This window comes from Podarcis melisellensis (genome assembly GCF_964234715.1).
Source record: "Podarcis melisellensis genome assembly, chromosome: Z".
NCBI classification, from domain to species: domain Eukaryota; kingdom Metazoa; phylum Chordata; class Lepidosauria; order Squamata; family Lacertidae; genus Podarcis; species Podarcis melisellensis.
In genome coordinates, this window is record NC_138547.1 from 8,573,064 (window position 1) to 8,593,538 (window position 20,475).

Genomic DNA, 20,475 nt, shown 5'->3' on the forward strand with positions numbered 1-20,475 from the left:
GCAAGCACAGCCACCAGGTAATCCTCAAGGGAATGTAGGCTGCAGCAGAAAGACAGTTCCTCATCTCTACCTTGATCTAAGACTCTATCCCAGCTGCCCTGCAATGGCATTCTCCCACCACTGATTTTTAAAGTTCCACAGTTTCCCCCTTTTATCTAAGTTTCTTGTTCCTGGGATAAGCCTTGGGTCTCTTGCAGGATATCCGAGGAGAGAAAGCAGCAAAAGAGTGTTACAATCAAATTGGGTTGGGAATCTTTTTCACCCTGGGGGCCTCATTCCATTCTAGGCAGCCTTCCCAGGGCCACCAGGGATGGACAGAGCCAGAGGCAAAAACAGACCGAGCAATGAATATAGGTTTTACCTTTGTTCAGCAGGCTAGTTTCTACGCACAATCATCCTTCTCTATTGCAAGAGCAATTCTCAGAATTCAAGGACACAGCCAGGACATGCGGGGGCGACTCAAGAAGGATGCAAAGCAAGGCAACTGAAGGGGGTGGACTGGGGAGATTTCTGAGGGCCACACAGAATGGCCTGAGAGTCCATGCCAGGGGCCAGCAAATGTTTTCCGCAGGGGGCCAGTCCACTGTCCCTCAGACCTTGTGGGGGCGGACAGACTATATTTTGAAGAAAAAAAACCCCACGACTCTCCCCTCCCTTCTCCACAGCACTGGATGAGCCCTGGTGGCTGCTTGCCTGTGCCTTATGAGGGGCAGGGGCTGGCAGTGGCAGTGGTGGGATGCTGAGTGACACGAAAGGGCTGGCTCTGGAAAGGGACTGCTCTGCTTTAAATGGCACTCAGCCAACTGCGGCTCCTCTGCCTTGCGAGTAGCAAGGGCTGTCAGTGGTGGCGGTGGAGGGACGTTGAGTAGCCAAAAGAGCTGGCTCTGGAGAGGGGCTGCGTAAAATGGCGCTCAGCCAACCATGGCTCAACAAAACCCAGCCCCCTTCCTCCTCTAGGCAGGGCGGGTAGAAGCCAGGAGGAGGGAGGGAGGAGGCGCTGCCATGGTGTGTGTGTGTGAGAGGGGGGGGCAATGGCACAGCCTGAACAATCAGAATCCCCACAGCGATCCACGTGGTGATTCCCGGACCATCTGTGGGCCGGATCCAGAAGGCAATTGGGCCGGATCTGGCCCCTGGGCCTTAGTTTGCCAACCCATACACTTGTGCTGGAAAGTCAGGCTAGGGTTCATGACATTAAGCTCTCCAGCTAGCCAAAAACTAGAAATCTATTTAAGGACAGTTCCTGGAAAACCAACACTGTCAACCACTTTTGCTGTTTTCTCTCAGTTCTGTCTCCAGGGACAGCCTGTGTTTGCTGACTGCCATCCCTTGCAAGGAGGGGGCAGTATGTCTTACTGGCCAACAGAAATGTTAACCATTGAATGAAAAGGCCAAAAAAAAGGGTTCTATGAGCAAAATATGAGCCCACTTTCCTGACTGCCATTCAAACTCTCTCTTGTCTTACCCCGCCCCCTACAGCCTGGGGACAGGATGTGTGGAAGTGCTGAATGAAACTGCAATGTGACCTACTTTTTTTCCCAAGGCTCGTACCACCCCCTGACACCCCTCAGCTCTTTGCAGAAGCAACGATGAAACGGTACAAGTGAGTCTCGCTCCCGCCTTGTGCTCCCCCCCGGGAGGTTATTCCACCACGCCACCCTTCATCAGTGTGCCTTATCAGTGACTGCGGGGATGTCCAATGCAGCAAGGGATGACTTTGAAGCACAACACCTCCGCCTGCAGGAGGAGGAGGAGGAGGAGGAAGATGAGCTCGAAAGGCGTGAAGATCTGGACGGAGACCCAGGCATGGCAAGAAGCAGGCTTGTGAGGAACCTGGATCGGCAGGGTGTCTCTTCTCCTCAGGAGATCCTGGAGGATGTTGAACGTATGGAAGAGCTTAAGAGCAACCAAGAATTTTTGGCAGAACGCAACTGGGGGTCTGACTTGGGTGAACGTCAGGACTTTGAATGTGCAGGGGCAACCAGCCCTGGGAATCCTGCAGACCGACACAGTGAGTAACACAGGAGATCTGGTTGACCCTTCTCTACGAACATTGGCCGATTGAGTGAAAGTAGATTATAACCAGTAGGAGGCTGGCCTATTAGGGCAAATGGGGCACTGCCCCACCACCCTCAGTGAGTCCTCAGCCAGTCTCAACCTGCCTCCCTTCTTACTTACATCCAGTCCAGGGGGTGGTCCTGCCTGCCAACTTCCTCCTCCGTAGTCTCAAGTGATGTCCTTTGTAGAACTCAGCAGGGAGGAGGAAGAGAGGGACAAAGCTAGAATTAGTTGACTCCAACTCCCTACAGTCCACTCTATCAGCATCCATGAACACTACGCCACCTGTGTCCCAACACGGGACCAGAGAGGCAGCTGAGTAAGGTTATCAGTGGTTTTGGAGCTACAGTGCCCTTTAACTTCCTACTGTTACTAGCAAAACCAGAATGAGAGATGCAAAATGCACATGGTTTTTGCAAATTTGCATAATTTATACAGATGTCAGAATCTCAGCTGTGGCTGGCATGGAATTTGTGTGGAGTTTTAATGTTGTGAAATACACACACTGAGGCCAAATGCCAGTTCTCACACTTCTCAGATCTTCTGGATGATGAAGCTGGGATGAGATAGTTGTTTACCACATGGCACATAATGTGGAGAAAGTCAACAAAGGTTTTTTTTTGTTTTCTTCCTCTTCCATAATGCTAGAACTCAGGCTCATTGGATTCAGTACAGGCAAAAAGATGGGCACATAATACATTATTCAGTTATGGAACTCCCTGTCACAAATGTGGTGATGGCAGTCTGGTTCAGATGGTTTTGAAATTAGGTGCATTCATGTATGCCAGATCTGTCAATGTCAATGGGGCACAAAAGGTAGATTGAACCTTCATGTTCAGGTGTGGTATACTTATGAATGCCACTTTCTAGGAGCAGCAGGAAGGAAGGCTGCATACGTTACTCTCCCCTTTTCCATTTTATCTCCACAACAACCCTGTGAGGTAGGTTAGGCTGAGCAACAGTGACTGGCTCAAGTTTCTGCAGAGTCAGCAAGAGGGTGTGGGGTGGGATGAATTAATTATGCCAGTGGGTGTGCTCTAGGTAGGACTAACATTGAATACAACCCTTATGTTTGATGAGGAAAGGATCTAAAGGCCTTCCTGAAATTTTGGTAAAGTCGTGAGGTCTTAAATGGAATTACCCTGAGCTCCTGGAAGGGGTCTAGGACTTTTAATCTAATTTAGTATTTTAATGCCTGCCTTCTGCATTAAGCTCAAAAGTGGGATATATTTAAGCATTCTCTTCTTCCTTCCCCACAGAACATCTAGAGGACAATGGAAGCCCCAATGATCAAGGTCCGATTTCCTACTGGCATCCACAGAGAGACCAACTTTTGGGTGCCCCAGAAGAAGACCAGGATCCAGGCAGCTCCCAAGATCTGGAGAAACAAGCAGGGGAGTTGGATGCTAGCAGTGAGGGAGAGACCTACCCAGAGCTCTCATATGAGGTCCAGTATGGCTCAGAGTATAGCACCAGTCCTGAGGCACTGAGAGACCCACAGGCCTTGTACAAGAGCAGCAAATCCTACAGTTTTATCTCAGAAGGTGGAGAAGAGTTTTCTGATAACTCCAACCTCAGTGCCTCTCCTTCCAGGCCTCCTCTGGAATGCACCCTCTTGAAAACAGATGCCTATGAGCTTGGCAAGACTCAGAAGTTTCCAGAGGAAACAGCACTTACTTCCCCATCAAGGAAAAGTCCTCATGGCAGCTCTTTTGGGGGTTCCATGGGCAGCAGTCATAGCCCCTCGTTTGTAGACCATGTTCCAAATTTTTCCAGCATTGAGGCTGAGACCTTACCAGAATCCTCCTTTATAGAGAACCTGGGCCACCCTAAGGAAGGTGTTGACAAGGTGGCTGCCACTGCTGGCAAAGCCAGAACAACTCAGTGTTTTCCTTTAGCCACTGTTAAACCGAAGGAGAAGCTTCTGGAACCAAGTGGGGCAATGGAAACATCTCATACCCCAAGGCAAGTTGGCTACAAGCAGCTGGAAAAGGTGTGGAAGCTGAAAATAGATGTTCCTCATGGACTACCATCCAAATTCAAAAGGCAGTCCAGGTCCCTGAGCCCACAGGGGAGAGCTGCCTGGAAAAGGGCAGGAGAGCCCAGTTTGAGCAAGCCTGTCCAAGAAAGTAGTCCAGTAAACCTGGCAACAACTGAGACTTTGCAGTATGGCCGAGGGCAGCTCAACTACCCGCTTCCAGATCTGTCCAAAGTGGAGCCTCGAGTGAAGTTTCCAAAGAACGCACAAAGCTACCATCCACCCCGGGGGAAGACCCCCCCAGCGAGGACCAATGAATCTGGGAAGCCAGTGGTCTTCAAGTCTCCTGCTGAGATTGTCCGTGAGGTGCTGCTGAGCAGTGGGGAAGGGTCTGTGCAGAAATGTCAAGACCCTACCATTTCTGTCATTCCCGAAGAACTCAAATCCCCAAGACAAGCTACAGTGCTGGTGCATCAACTTCAGGTAATAGCTTCAGTGTCTATTGTGAAAGTTCTGAAGCCACACATTGACTTACTTCTTATTTAGGCAGATGGCCTGTGTCTGAGCTTGTATCCCTTAAGAATGTAAGAACAGCCCTGGATCAGGTCAAAGGGAGCCCATCTAGTCCAACACCCTGTTCTCACAGTGGCCAGCCAGATACTCCAATGGGGAGCCCACAAGCAGGAGCTGAACACAACAGTGTTCTCCCAAATTGTAATTTCCAGGAACTGGTAGGTATTCAGAGAAAGACTGCCTCTGACCGTAGATGTAGAACATAGCCATTGGGGTAATTTCAAATTGTTTGACACCCCCCTCCATTTTCTTAGCTACTTCCTGTCCAGTCATGGAATTTACATGGGTTGCAACCAATGTTAGAGTAGATATATTGATAGCCTTGTCCTCTATGAATTTGGCTAATCCTCCTTTAAAGCCATTCAAGTTAGTGGTCATCACTACATCTTCCAGAATCAAATTTCATAGAGTTGTATCCAACTAAGTATCACTCAGAGCCCCAAGAAGCCAAAAGAATTCTTGTTAGCTGTAAGGGGACAGGAAATCCCAGATAAAGTAAAAAAAACACCTCTTCCTTTATGCAACAGCTACAGGAAGGGTACTATGTACTACGTATTACATACACACTAAAATGTGGAAGGAGAGGAAAATTCCGCCCAAAGACCAGTGGTTGCTTAAACTAATAGAATATGTAAAATTAGCCACGATGATGGCCAAAATAAGAACTTCAAAGGGAAAAACAGTATTGAGCAAGTGGGAACAACTTTAAAAAGAAACTGTGTAAATATAATTTTACAAGTAGGGTTAAACATATGAACACCAGTAAACATAACAAAGAGTGGAAGATAGAGAAGGGAAGGTTTGGAAAACTTTAAGAGTTGCAGAAAACCAAAGTGATTGGGTTAGGGTGTCAAGGGAAGATAGGTTGGGAAATCCAGGCAAGAAGGGCTAGGAGATGATGTATGTAACTGGGATAACTATAACTGATCGTTATTTGCACAATTTTTTTAAAAAAGTTTCACTCAGTCATGTACACTAATTTTAACATACCTACTCTAACATTGGATGCAACCCATGCAAATTCCATGACTGGATAGCAAGTGGCTAAGAAAGTGGAGGGGGGTGTCAAACAATATGAACTTATTGAGTGATCCTCTATACAGAACTCATCACACCTAGACAGCATGTGGGGAGAGGAATGGGTGGACACCATTCTCCATGAAATGCTAGTTTTCTTTGCGTGGGGATCTTTTTTATTTTTATTATATGGAAGAGCATTTAGGAATGCAGGCCATCTGTCATCTGGGGTGGTACAGTATTAGACATGAGTTCAACACCTCAGGAAGAGCTAGGCCATGCCATGGGTAACTGAAATTAAAGGAGCCCTATGATCTGTAGGGATGCGGGTGGCGCTGTGGGTTAAAGCCTCAGCGCCTAGGGCTTGCTGATCGAAAGGTCGGTGGTTCGAATCCCCGCGGCGGGGTGCGCTCCTGTTGCTCAGTCCCAGCGCCTGCCAACCTAGGAGTTCGAAAGCACCCCCAGATGCAAGTAGATAAATAGGGACCGCTTACTGGCGGGAAGGTAAACAGCGTTTCTGTGTGCTGCGCTGGCTCACCAGATGCAGCTTTGTCACGCTGGCCACGTGACCCGGAAGTGTCTCCAGACAGCGCTGGCCCCTGGCCTCTTAAGTGAGATGGGCGCACAACCCCAGAGTATGTCAAGACTGGCCCGTACAGGCAGGGGTACCTTTACCTTTACCTTTATGATCTGTAAAACTACCATCTTGCCAATCCTGTCCCAACAAAAAGGGAATGCTGCAGAAATGATGCAACATGTGCCAGTTTGCATTTCTTTGACATGATTTCTTTTCTTTTTTTGTGGGGCGGACAAAGAAGTTATGAGCATTCATCAGACTGTGCTGTGAACATCGCTTCCAACTCTACAATTCTATGATTCTTATATTCTTAAATGTTAACCAGTCAGCCTGGGCTCCTGTCATTGGGGTTGACTGGAACTCTAAAATATGAACCTAACAGATGCCAAATGCCTTACTTATTTTTTTAGGAGGACTACCACAAACTGCTGACAAAGTATGCTGAAGCTGAGAACACCATTGACCGGCTACGGCTGGGTGCAAAGGTAGGACGTCTCCAGCTTGTTTGAGGACCTAGCACTGTCCTTCTGTATTCTGTATTCTGTCATGCTAGATTTCTGTGTGTAAGACAGGAATGGGGAACTGGATCTGGGGAGCGGGCTGGATTCTTACCTCTCAACCATCTCCCTCTCCCACAGCAGTGGAGACTGGTCTATTAGGGGGAATGAAGCACTGCCCCACCAACCTCAGTCTGCTCTCAGCCATCCTCCACCTGCCTGCCTTCTTAGATACCACCAGTCATGGGGATGGCACTGAATGTCAGGTTCCTCCTCCTCCATCTTGGTGTTGCCCTTTGTAGAGCTCAGCAGGGAGCCTAGAATCAGTCAGGTCCACCTCTCATTGGCTCTGGATCATCTCACCTCTGACTCCAGCTGCCATTGGTCTCCCCACACTGTTGTTCTCCCTGCCTTCCACCCTACCAGAACTAATGGGCACCACCTTCCACTGCCCTGTTGACCAAATCTGGAAGGTGGGCCACTTACCCATCAATCACCTGGTGTCACAATGACATCAGGTGTCCCGTTTTCCTTTGCCCGCACAGTTTGGCATTAAAGAATGCAGGCAAAGGTACAGCAATTTTTAAGTTCCTGTGATCACAGTGGTGCGTGCAAACCCCACTTTTTAACCCAGCTGCTGATTAGGCAGCTGGTGCACTGATGACCAGCAATTTGGATGGCTTCAAAAGAGGATTAGACAGGTTCGTGGATGATAACGCTAGCAGTGGTTCCTAGCCACAATGACTGTGCTCTCCCACCACTGTTGGAGACAGTAGACCTCTGAACACCAGTTGCTTAGAATCACGTGGGAAGGACTGTGGTGCTCAGGCCCTGCTTGCAGGTTTTGCACAGGCATATGTCTGGCCAATGTGAGCACAGGATCCTGGACTAGATGGGCCACAGGCCTGATCTAGCAACCAGGCTCTTCTTAGCAAAGCCCCCTCCCCCTTTTATGAGGGGGGGGAGAGTCTGTTTAAAGGAGAGTAGGAATCATTATGGGGTTTTTTTTGTTTTTTTTTTAAAGATACACCCCACCCCCCACACAAGCACTTTTGGTTCCAGGTTCCTGTTTGTGTCAGTGAGTCAGGCAGCCTGGCCTCTGCTTGAGCAGGAATGTGAGAATACGAGAACGTGCCTAAAAGATGGGCAGCTCAGGGTTGCAACAGGTTTTCCCCCACCCACCCCTTTCCTGTATCTTAAGAGCTGCGTCTTTTCAAACCACAGCCCAGCAGAAGCAACCACCACGGCAGCTACTCAGAAAGAGGAAGGAAGATGTGGGACATTAATTAAAAGAAGTCTTAAGAATATGAATGGCTTTAAAATAGGGTTGGAGAAATTCAAGTCTTATCAGTGGCTAGTCTCCATGATGGTTGTGCTTGTTTCTTCTTGGTCAGTTGCTAGAAATCACAGGAGGGGAGAGTCCTGCTGTGCAGGTTTCCCACAGTCATATGAATGGCCACTGTGAAAACAGGATGCTGAAATAGATGACCTTTGGCCTGATCCAGCAGACTCTTATATTATTATGCTATGTTCTTAATAGAAGAAATATCTCTGCTGGATTAGGCCAATGGATGATATAATCAGCATTCTGCTTCCAGAAGTCCCAATGTTTCTGAGAAGGCCACTGGCAGGGCAACTCTCCTTTCTAGTTGTCGTTGTTTTGTCTTTGGGTAAAGCACCACAGGACTGGGAGGCTCTATTTGGCTTTCATGCAGAAAACTAGTTAGGGATGAGGGATAAAATTGTTTGGCTTGCATTATCTTATCTTAATTTGACCTTCCCAAACCAACATGCAAAGGTAGAATTGTGGCTATCTTTCAAACTTCTCACTCCTCCAAATTTTGCAATGCAATTCCCCAGCTAAAAAATGCATGCAGAAAGGTGTATTTTAGAGGGAAGTGTGTTCACCAATGCCTTTATTAGTCAATATGACAAACAAGTGTGCATTCTATATGGAGAAATTGCTTGCAGAAAATGTGTATGAGGCAAAATTGCATCCAAAAATATGTAAAATAGATGCATTTATTACCCTGATCTCTAAGCAAGATAGTGACTTAACAAAGACTAAAAATTACAGATATATTTCTTTATTGAACTATGATTATAAACTATTTGCTACAATTTTAGCTAACAGAGTAAAAAGGACGTTGACTGAGTCAGTCCACCGAGACCAAGCTGGTTTTTTACCAGGCCATCAAATGAAGGACAAAATAAGAAACGTAATTAATCTAATAGAGTATTTGGAAGTAAGAAATGAAAAGCAGACCACACTAATCTTTTTAGATGCAGAGAAAGCCTTTGATAATATTTCATGGTCATTCATGATTAAGGTATTAGAGAAAATGGAATAGGTAATCCTTTCCTTTCTGTTGGGGATAATTAAGACTGAAATCTCCAGGTGTTGGAAAAGGTTATTTATGTATGTAACAACAGTGACTCGTGTTTTGTTAGCCCCAAAATGGATAATGAGCAAGGTCACAGCCAAAGAAGATTGGCAACTTGCAGACTTAACATATAGAATAAGAGAACAAGAAGAACTTACATTTAAAGAAGATTGGAAAATGTTTATTGAATATATGGAAAATAATTGTGTACCGCTGAAAACACTGCAGTATTAATATAAATTCAACAGTGTAAATAAGTTTTGATGGATGTGATAATGGAAGACCAATTGGTATAGTTTTTGTAAAATATGCAGGGATATAAGATATGCAAAATGAACCATGGAAAGAGAAGAAGGGAGGTCATTGACATCTTAAGTATGTAAAATGTTTATCAGAAATTGTAAAATAGACAATTTAATAAAAATCATATTGAAAACCAAAAAAACACCCAAAATGAGTAAAATAGGAGAAATAGGAAAATGTACATATTTGCTTTTAAATAAATTGCAATAATTGCAAACTGAACTGGAGATGGGGTAAACTGAAGATTGAAAAATGAGAGAAACCAAAACTGACAGCCATGTCTATTCCTGTTGCTGATAGCTGTTGATGGATCTAACATCTCCATGAATTTAACAAATCCCTTTTTAAACCTCTTCCAAAAGTGACTGCCATCAGTATTCTGGCTCAGATGTAGAGGACACCACCCGTAAATTCTGACCCAGCCTTGTGGCTCAGTATACAGGGGCATTTAGACAAATAGTGAAGCTTATAGTGAGTCAGACCATTGGTCCAGGCAGCTCAGTGCTGCCTACACTGACTGCCAGCAGCTCTCCAGGGTTTCAGACAGAGCCTCTCCCTCCTCTACCTGGAGGTACAGGAGATTGACCTTGGGACCTTCTGCATGCACAGCAGATGCTCTACCACTGCGTTACATTCTCTCCCCAAAAGGAAAAGGCTTCTTTGGAAACTAGATAATAACTGAATGTGCATGAGAGGTATAGTAGAATGGATTTCCAGGTCTGTGGTTCACAGAGGGGTATGTGGGAGGAGTTTGAGAGAGAGGCATACTGCACAGATGGCAAGGATTAATGAAATCCAGCTTTAGTCCCTGCCAACTGAAAATAAGTGAGCAAGGGTGATGGAGCGAGGAGATAAGGGATTTTCCTCAGCCCCCAGAGCTGTTTGTGAATGGGTAATCAGAGATGAGCTCATATGGCCTTCCTGAGCAATTTTATTTTGACTCTGGCAACATCAGAAGTTGCTTTCTATCAGATAAGGCTATTTGTTTATCTAGCGTGGTATTGTCTAATGGCAATGGCTCTCCAGCTTTTAAGGAAGGTCTGTAGCTCAGGGGAGGGGAGTGGGTAGAGCATCTGCATTGTATGTGGAAGGTACCTGGTTCAATCTCCAGCATCTTCAATTAGGGATGTGAAAGACTCTGCTGCCTGAAACCCTGGAGAGCCTTCCAGTCAGTGTAGACAGTACTGGGCTCAAGCAATGAAGAGCCTGTTTTCCATAGCTTTCTGACTGATCCTTTTTAACTGGAGATGTCACTGATTAAAACGGGGGTCTTCTTCATGTGCTCTAAAAGCAGTGCTACAGTCTGGAATGTACTCTGTACATGTTCAGAGGAACTGTATCAGTTCTTCAAATAACCACTGGCATTTAAATAGAGAAAACCACCCCACACACCTGATTTCCACCTCTTGATTAAGTCAGGGCAATGGACATCAATGCTATGACCACTCATTTTCCAGCCTTGGTAGGCAAAGTGAGTCCCAGGGCCTGAAGGTACTTCATGGGGAAGAGGCCATCTGCAGTTCAGGTGGAGCTCCATGCAAATCTAGCACCTCTTCATAGCTCTTCCCCTATGACTCCCCTCCTCATCCTTCCCAGCACCCCTGTGTTTCAAAATCATATTTGGATTGAATAACCCCATGGATTTCTTCTGCCTCTCAGGTGCGGCTGTACTATGACCATCCAAAACCCAGCCATGGGGTCCAAATGGGGACTGTGTCTCAAGCCTCCAAGGTCATAACCTTCAGCATCCCTCAGGCCAGGACAGCTGAGGTCACAGGGAGCTCTAGCTCAGCACCGGATGCTGCTTGGAATGAAGGTAAGGTCTGATAAATCTGTGCACCATCCTTTGGAAGAAATAACATTTGTAGGAAGTTCACTTTAGGACAAACAGTAAGGTTTGGATGAATATTGGCTAGATCTCTGATGCTGGTAGCTAAATATGGTCCCATCCCCACAAGCCCAGCCTCTATCCCAAACTACAATCATTTGATGAACTTGCTTAGATCAGTGGTGAGTAATGTAAAGGTAAAGGATCCCTGGATGGTTAAGTCCAGTCAAAGGTGACTATGGTGGTGTGGCGTTCATCTCACTTCAGACCGAGAGAGCCGGTGTTTGCCCACAGACAGCTTTCTGGGTCATGCGGCCAGCATGACTAAACCGCTTCTGGCACAATGGAACACCATGACAGAAGCCATTTACCTTCCTGCCGCAGCGGTACCTATTTATCTACTTGCACTGTTATGCTTTAGAACTGCTAGGTAGGCAGGAGCTGGGACAGAGCAGTGGGTGAGTTCCAATGGCTCTCTAGTCGTTGTCCGATTCCAGTTCCTAACAGCCCGAGCAAGAAGGGCAAGTGTTTGGGATGAAGGGAGTTTTAGCCCAACAATATGTAGAAAGCATCATGTTGGCTACCCATGCTCTGCCTTAGCTGAGCCAGCAGAATAGCAGGCCCTTGATACTGGGGTGTGCAAGGCCCAAGCTCCAGGTTCCTGATATGGTTCTCAGAACTATCCCTAGGCCACATTGCTCACCTGATCTGTGTCTTCCTTGAGTGTTTTTGTCTGACTGGAATGTGTTCTTCAACCGTGACAGTGCTTTTTGGGTAGAGGATAGTGGTGGAGCCCCATGAGTGTGCATAGAAACTAACCTACCACACAAAGGTAATTTTACTGTTTACTGACACGCACTATTCCACCCACTTTTGCCACTGACCCCTCCTATCACTAGTATGTGGCCCCCACAAGGTGTTCCAGAAAGGAATGTGGCCCTTGGGCTCAAAAAGATTCCTCATCCCTGTCTTAGATGCCCAAGCAGCCCTATGTACCTTGGGATCCTTCATATATTTTATCTTGGCTGGTTGTTTGTTGCTTTCTCACTAGCCTTGAAGACCATCTCCTTTCTCAATATGTCAGTTCCTATAAACTACTAATAAATTCATTCTTGTGACTGTGGATCCTGGTGTAGCCAAAACACAAGATGAGGTTAGAGTGAGGTTTTGGTGTAGCCAAAACACAAGAGTGCGGTTAGTAGCAGTCTTATGGGAACTCCAAGCTTTGCAGAAGTGCACAAAGGAGAACAAACTTTATTCAAATAAGAAAGGGGGGGCACATCCAACAGTGCAATAAGAAGTGAGCATGCTCAGTATCCACAAAATGTCGACTGAATTGTGTGGGTGGGAGAGATATAAAAGCAGGAAAGAAAGTAATGGATTGGAGTAGTCTGGAAGAGAATATGGCTAGCTAGACTGTCTGCTCCCCGCCTTCCCCATTCCTTAAGCAGCTCTGATGGGTAAGATCTTGCTAGATTCATTTATCTCAATGCATAAAAGTTTTTGTCTCCTTAAATTGCAGGATTTTCTGGCCCTCAAGCAGCCTCCTTTCCTCTTCCCAACTCCATGGGTTTGGGCAATCCAGCAGCAGATAGCTTCACCTCCACAGAAACACCTTTTGCAGGAGATCACTTGACACAGCTGTTGGCTTCCCAAGCTAGCAAATTCCAGACTCAGGCAAGTTCACAGCTTAGAGCCAGCAAACTGTTTTGAAGTGCATGCCTGTGTGTGACTATTTGCTTCCCTCTGAATCTTTGTGCAAGCAGTGCACACAATTCAGTGCTATTTTTCTAGAAAAAGAGGTGCCGGAACTCACCATGAACGCCTCTCTTATTCTCTTATAGTGGCAATGGCACCCACCTAAGAGGAGCCGGAACTGAGTTCCGACAAGTTCCAGCTGAAATAACCCTGCACACACCCATCCAATTCAGTGTTTTAGAACTGTAGCCTCTCTTAAATAACAGTCCCCTTTAGCTACTGTTTCTAAACTGATATGCACACACACTCTCAGTTTCATCTGCTCGCCATCCATGAATAACAACAGAATCCCACTTAAGAGAGGGAGGAGAGTTGGATTCTTAGTGTGGCATTGGTTTGTTGTGCTTGTTTGGTTGCTAATTGGTGATGGGATCCAATTAGCCTTGTTTCTTTAGTTAGCACAGTTGATGACATGTAAAAGGAAGGGAGAAAGTGAGTGCTGTTAGGGAATAATGAGCTTACTACAGGTGTTGTTATGAGTTGGGAAGGTATCTTCACAGGTTGTTTTTCACCCAGTTTGTTGGTGCCAAGACCAGTTGGTGGTTTTTGCACTTTGTAAGGTAAAAGTAAAGGGACCCCTGACCATTAGGTCCAGTCGTGGCCGACTCTGGGGTTGCGGCGCTCATCTCGCTTTACGGCCGAAGGAGCCAGCGTACAGCTTCCGGGTCATGTGGCCAGCATGACTAAGCCGCTTCTGGTGAACCAGAGCAGTGCATGGAAACACCGTTTGCACTTTGTAGGGCTGTGCAATAAATCGCCATATCATTGAATACGGTATTGAAATAACATCGTGGTAAGTGTTTCAACAAGGCAATATACCAGTGAACAAAAGGTGGAGATTTAACAGCTTCCCAGGGAGTAGCTCAGCTGAACCATACTTTGCAGATACTTTGCAGGCATGGTGTCTCCAGCTTTTTTTTGCTCTCCCCCTCCTCCCTCCTCCCTCCTAACCGATAATATATTAAGATATGCCCTCACACAAACCAACAAACTCTGTCAGCTTTACTGGTATCTTTTCACTTAGAGCTCAGCTAATTATGCAGAACCTGCTAACTATTAAAAACAAAAACAAAAGCAAAATTGTGACAAAGCATATTAATCCACTTGCACAAACATACATTTCAGTTTGCAACTGAATCCTCACAAAATACAAACAGTATGGAGGTGACTTTATGTTTTCACCTAGAGCAGGGGTCAGCAAACTTTTCCAGCAGGGGGCCAGCCCACTGTCCCCCAGACCTTGTGGGGGGCTGGACTATATTTTGAAGGGGGGGGGGTGAATGATGCAAGAGCACCACCAGCCCCGGTGGCTGCTTACCTGTGTCTTGCGAGCAGCAGGGGCTGGCAGCTGCAGCAGAGGGATGATAAGCAGTGCGCAAAAGGGCTCTGGAGAGGGGCTGCTTAAAATGGCGGCCGCTCGAGTGTTGCTGCTGCTGGCACTGACAAAGCCAAGCCCCCTTCCTCCTCTAGGCAGGGCAGGGAGAAGCCCAGAGGAGGGAGGGAGTAGGCGCTGCCACCACCGCTGCCATGTGAGGGAGAGGGAAAGAACATGTGCGCTGGCGATCCACACAGCGATACCCAGACCATCCACAGGCCGGATCCAGAAGGCAATTGGGCCTGATCTGGCCCGCGGGCCTTATTTTGCCTACCCATGACCTAGAGGCTTTCGGGAACAGGCCTAAGTATGGCACAGGTACTGGAGGAGATTAAGTTGATTAAGGAAGGTGGGGGAATCACCTAAGTGGAGATTGTGTAGCAAAAGAACAGTGCCAGCCCACCTCAAGGTATCATTTCTGGTTCTTAAGCAGAATATGATGAAATGTTCTGAATGCTCTTATTTAGGTGGAAAACTTGGAGGAGCTAATTCGAACAAGGAAGTTGCCACTTCAAGACCAGCTAAAGGTACCACAATCATTTTCTCGAATTAATGTTGCATCTTTTTCTTTTTTAAATGTGATTTGTATTAAAGTTTTTCATAATACGTAAAATAGTGGTTACCAAAAAACAAATGGAATAAGTGGAATACAGAGTCCTTTCTTAGTAGGTCATTCTTAGCCCTTACCACCCATAGAGCACAGTAGCTTCTCCCAGTTCTCACCTGGGATCTTATCTTTCTCTTCCCAGCCTCTTACCCTGGGAGACCAACATTTCCCTGTTTCTCACCCAGGGTCCTCCAACAACCATTTACTACCCCCATGAGTGTACAATCTCTGGACCTTAATTAAAGTCCCTGACATGGGACTTCAAAGAGAACCAACAAAAGAAAGAAAAGGAACAATAAGAAGAAAGAAGAGAGGGGGGGGGGAGAGATCAATAAAATAAAAAAGACAAACAAACAAAAGAAAAAGAAAAATTAGAGGAATTTTTTTATGCCGCTTACATAAAAAAAGAAAAATATATATGATTATTTAAGACATTCAGTTTATGCCTACACCTATCTTCTTCACCTTGAAATTGCAGAAATGGTAACAAGTTGTTTGTAATATGATCAGCTTAATGAGGCATTCAAATTGAATAAAAGGAACAGTTTTGAGATCCAAACCTCTCAATTAGAAAGATACCTGCTAGATCAGAGGTAGTTAACCTTGTTATACCTACTGCCCACTAATGCATCTTTCTTGATGGTAAAATTTCCTTACCCTCCACCAGTGCTTGATGGAATCAGGATTCAGCTTGTGCTGTAGAACCCCCTACTGCCCACCTATAATCCTGAAACGCCCCCTAGTGGGCAGTTGGGACCAGGTTGACTAACCCTGTGCTAGACAATAACAATAAATTACTGTCCAAAATGTGAGCTTCAGATGAAGGGTGGTACATGAGTGGTGGTGGTGGTGATGTAAATAAATAAATTTCCAGGGTGCTGAGAGCAGTTAAAGGTAAAGGGACCCCTGACCATTAGATCCAGTTGTGGCCGACTCTGGGGTTTCGGCACTCATCTTGCTTTATTGGCCGAGGGAGCCAGCGTACAGCTTTCGGGTCATGTGGCCAGCATGACTAAGCCACTCTGGTGAACCAGAGCAGCGCACCGAAACGCTGTTTACCTTCCCACCTATTTATCTACTTGCACTTTGACGTGCTTTCGAACTGCTATTTTGGCAGGAGCAGGGACCGAGCAACGGGAGCTTACCCCGTCACAGGGATTCGAACCACCGACCTTCTGATCAACAAGTCCTAGGCTCTGTGGCTGAGAGCTGTTAGGAAACCCCTATTTCTCTCACAAAGCTACACTTTCAAGAGTGGTTTAACAATCCCACTTTGCAGGAAACTTTGGAAAGTGTAGCTCTCTGAGTGGCATAAGTTGTCTTTCAGGAAGGCAACATCTGTCTGAAAGCTTCATCCTGGGAGAATGCCTGAAATAATTTACTACAAGGTGATTTTTGTTGGTTCCATTATCAATGAAACTAGAAACGTATCCGTATTGCTGCATTACTAGACTGCCATTTCCCATCATAAGGATACAGTTAGAGTCAACACAGCTGTGGTACTCGGGAGTCAACAAGTCACTCAAAACCCCCTGCCTCTTTCAACCTTGCTTTCCATTGTAGGGGTTCGCAAGACTAAAGGAAGCCCAGGATGCCTTGGAGCAGACATATCTACAGGCTCGAGATGAATACAGGCAGTTGCAGAACCATCAAGAACCTGCGGGGGCGCTAGGAGACTTTGATTCTGACCGGTATGTATATAAAGTGGTACCTTGGTTCTCAAATGCCTTGGTACTCAAATGCCTTGGTTCTCAAACGCCGAAAAATCAGAAGTAAGTATTCCAGTTTTCGAACATGTTTCAGAAGCCGAACATCCAATGCGGCTGTTGGCTATTGTTTCCAGGGCACCTGGACCAATCAGAAGCTGCGCCTTGGTTTTCGGACATTTTGGAAGTTAAATGGACTTCCAGAATGGATTACATTTGGTGCTTTTGTTTTTGCTATTTATTTTGTGTTTTTGTTTTTGAGACTTTTACGGTTAATTTGTTTTTGTGACTATGTGGAACCCAGTTCATGGCTCAATCGTCTCATTAGATAGTAAAATTTATGTTAAATTGCTGTTTTAGGGGTTGTTTTTAAAAGTCTGGAACAGAATTACAGTGGTACCTTAGGTTACAGACGCTTCAGGTTACAGACTCTGCTAACCCAGAAATAGTACCTCAGGTTAAGAACTTTGTTTTAGGATGAGAACAGAAATCGTGCGGCGGCAGCACTGCAGCAGCTGGAGGCCCCATTAGCTAAAGTGGTACCTCAGGTTAAGAACAATTTCAGGTTATGAACAGACCTCCAAAACGAATTAAGTTCTTAACCCAAGGTACCACTGTAATCCATTTTGCATTACTTTCTATGGGAAAGCGCGTCTTAGTTTTGGAACGCTTTGGTTTTGGAACGGACTTCCGGGATGGATTAAGTTTGAGAACCAAGGTACCATTGTATTGCACAAGTTGATTGAGCAAGGATTTCAGGCATGGACTCTCTCCTAGCCCTACCTGGAGTTGATGGGGATTGAACCTGAGGCCGTCTTCATACAGTCCTGGGTTGGATAAGAAAAGTGGGAACTAAATATGAGGAGAAGACAGTGTGCTGACAGACTTTTGGAAGAGACCCCTTGGGAGCTGTTGCCAGTCAATTTAGAGCCAGGGTAGCCAAGGCAGCATCACCCAAAGGTGGTTGTTGGACTACAAGCCCCATCATTTTTGAATACTGGCCATGCTACTGCATGGGGTAGATGGGAGTTGTAGTCCAGCAACACCCGGAGAGCATCACTTTGCCTACCCGTGATACAGGACGTACTAAGCATTATAGAGCAATAGCCTGACTTCTGTACTCCTATTCCCTGAGCTATATTGCTGTCCTAGCTTCTCTCATCTTTGCTAACTCATTTTAACACTTTCCAGAGCAGTGGAAGGACAGATATTCCAACTGGAGATGCGCTTGGAGGAGCTGAAGGAAAAGATTGACCAGGCAATGTGGGACCAGCCAGTTGCACAGAGCAGCGTTGAGGCGCCTGATTCATCTCCTGCCCGTTTTCCAGCTCAGGCATCCGAGTCGCAGATGAGGTCGCCGACTCCATCTCTTCAAGCCCCAGTCCCGGCTGTCTGCACTCCATACCCTGAGGTCACATGCAATTACTTCAAGGTTTTCCCAAGCGAGAAATGGCATATCTAAAGGATATTTTGATGGATAGATAGATTTGATTATATTTCTATGCTGCTTTTCATTCAGAGCTCTCCCAAAGTGGGTTACAAGCAATAGAGCAATAACATGATAGAACATAATAGAATATCACAAACATAAATCATATGGAATAATTAACAAATCATCAGTGAAGCAATTAGTCTATAAAACACTGTTAACAAGGCAACAACTAAGAAATAAGCTAAACAGCACAATTAAAGTGAAAGTAACATTCGAGATGGGACGTGGGTGGCACTGTGGGTTAAACCTCACAGCCTAGGGCTTGCCGATCAGAAGGTCGACAGTTCAAATCTCCACGACGGGGTGAGCTCCCGTTGCTCGGCCCCTGCTCCTGCCAACGTACCAGTTCGAAAGCACGTCAAAGTACAAGTAGATAAATAGGTACTCCTCTGGTGGGAAGGTAAACGGCGTTTCTGTGTGCTGCCCTGGTTCGTCAGAAGCAGCTTAGTCATGCTGGCCACATGACCTGAAAGATGTACACCGGTTCCCTTGGCCACTAAAGCGAGATGAGTGCCGCAACCCCAGAGTCAGTCACGACTGGACCTAATGGCCAGGGGTCCTTTACCCTTTACAGTGGTGCCTCACAAGACGAAATTAATCCGTTCCGTGAGGCTCTTCGTATAGCGGTTTTTTCGTCTTGCGAAGCAAGCCCATTGACAGCTTAGCGGATTAGCGCTACAGCTGTCAAGTGGCTTCCAGCGATCAGCTGTTAAGCGGCTTATCAGCGGAACAGTTGATAAGCAGCTTAGCGGCTTAAGAAAAGGGCGAAAAAAGCGGAAAAACCCCCGCGGGGGGATGCAAGATTTTTTCGTCTTGCGAAGCAACCCCATAGGGGAATTCGTTTTACGAAGCGCCTCCAAAACGGAAAACCCTTTCGTCTAGCGGGTTTTTCGTCTTGCGAGGCGTTCGTCTTGCGGGGCACCACTGTACCTTTAAGGGACCTTAACCCCTAGGGGTTGGCTTCTATGCCCAAGAGACAGCACCCCCACAGCATGTCTCTTTCATTCATTCACCAGTGGTGAACCCCTTCACCACTGGTGAAGAAGCAGTGTTGGCTGTTTCTGGCAAGATTTCATGTGCTCCATGAGATCTCTCAAGATCTCACCAGAAGCTGCCATGACTGCTGCTGCTTTATGGGCACCACCACGCAACCCAGGAAAGGGAGGTTTAAAAGGGAAGGGTTGTATTAAGTAGTGGGTAGACATAGCAGGCGACACAGAGATTTCTCCAAGTAGTTCTTTATAAGTAAGCTGGAACTGAACTGAACAGCAAACAGCTCAGCCGGCCTGCTTTTATAGGCAGCCGGCTGTCAACAATATAACAACAGCCCAGGATTTCCCGCCTAAATTAACTTAGATGGACCTGAGCGAAAACTATATACACAATACCCCCTGGTGGCCAGAGTGAGAACCTCAATACATAACAGGTTGTCCCTGCGTCAGGCCATGCAGTAGGCCATGCTTCCATGGCAACCATCTTGTGACTGGCGCCTACAGCACTTTCTCAAAATTCAAAATGCACCCACTAGTCCTCCATAAAAGTCACCAACCTCTGTTCTAGGCTGACAGTAATTTTTATACCAATTGCCAAATTCTTTTGGAAGGGGTGTGGCTTTGCTTTCATTTGGGCCTTGCTCACACCTTGACTCTCTGCTCTTCAGACCCCCTTCCCCACGAATGGCCGCAGCCAAGCCCAGCTGGACTTGGAAGTGAACTCCATCAGTGATGAGACTGGAGAAGAGGGAGAAAGCAGCCTTCCGGAACCACTCCGGCACATGCAAGCCCAAGTGGAAAAGGACTTTGATCACCTCCTGGACCAGTAAGTGTATGAGTTTTGTATATTGTTGGGTTGAAATAAGGACAGACGAGTGAGGAGTGTCATATGGGAGGCATCTCTCGAGCAAGTCTGGGGTGAATGTCTTTTTGATGTCGGAGAAAGACACCCCCCCAAATCCTTCGATAATCTTTTAAAGGTTTACAGCCTTTTCACTCTTTAAATAAAAATGATCTCTGCATCATGCTGTTGTTCTAGCATGGTAAAATGTATCCCTTTGGATTTATGAACAAATTGATGGTTGCTGTGATGTTTTCTTCTCTAGGACCCCATTTTTGCTTACTTTTAAATCAGTATTATGCCCCTCCCAATAACTGTGCCCTTCTGCAAAGAATCCTGGGGATTGTACTGTATTTTTCGCCCTATAGGACACACTTTTTCCCCTCCAAAAATGAAGGGGAAATGTGTGTGCATCCTATGGGGCAAATGCAGGCTTTCGCTGAAGCTTGGAGAGCGATAGGGGTCAGTGCGCACCGACCCCTCTTGCTC

The 20,475-nt window shown here is 46.3% G+C and overlaps 1 protein-coding gene and 1 long non-coding RNA gene across 3 annotated transcripts in view; both read left to right on the plus strand.

Moving 5' to 3' along the window:
* The window catches only part of AKNA (AT-hook transcription factor), a 58,950-nt gene that overhangs the window by 19,094 nt on the left and 19,381 nt on the right, over nt 1–20,475 (plus strand). Inside the window, exons 2-10 of one of the 2 annotated variants that reach the window (XM_081896285.1) lie at nt 1,480–2,011; nt 3,318–4,519; nt 6,614–6,688; nt 11,047–11,203; nt 12,738–12,892; nt 14,816–14,875; nt 16,519–16,646; nt 17,853–18,072; nt 19,814–19,971. In XM_081896285.1, coding sequence (XP_081752411.1) covers nt 1,693–2,011; nt 3,318–4,519; nt 6,614–6,688; nt 11,047–11,203; nt 12,738–12,892; nt 14,816–14,875; nt 16,519–16,646; nt 17,853–18,072; nt 19,814–19,971 — 2,474 coding nt within the window. In that variant the 5' untranslated portion in view covers nt 1,480–1,692. The remainder of the gene's footprint in view (nt 1–1,479; nt 2,012–3,317; nt 4,520–6,613; nt 6,689–11,046; nt 11,204–12,737; nt 12,893–14,815; nt 14,876–16,518; nt 16,647–17,852; nt 18,073–19,813; nt 19,972–20,475) is intronic. The other variant, XM_081896286.1, reaches the window with a different exon arrangement.
* Nucleotides 1–20,475, plus strand: part of LOC309361563 — a 255,050-nt gene that overhangs the window by 14,170 nt on the left and 220,405 nt on the right. The window lies entirely within an intron of this gene.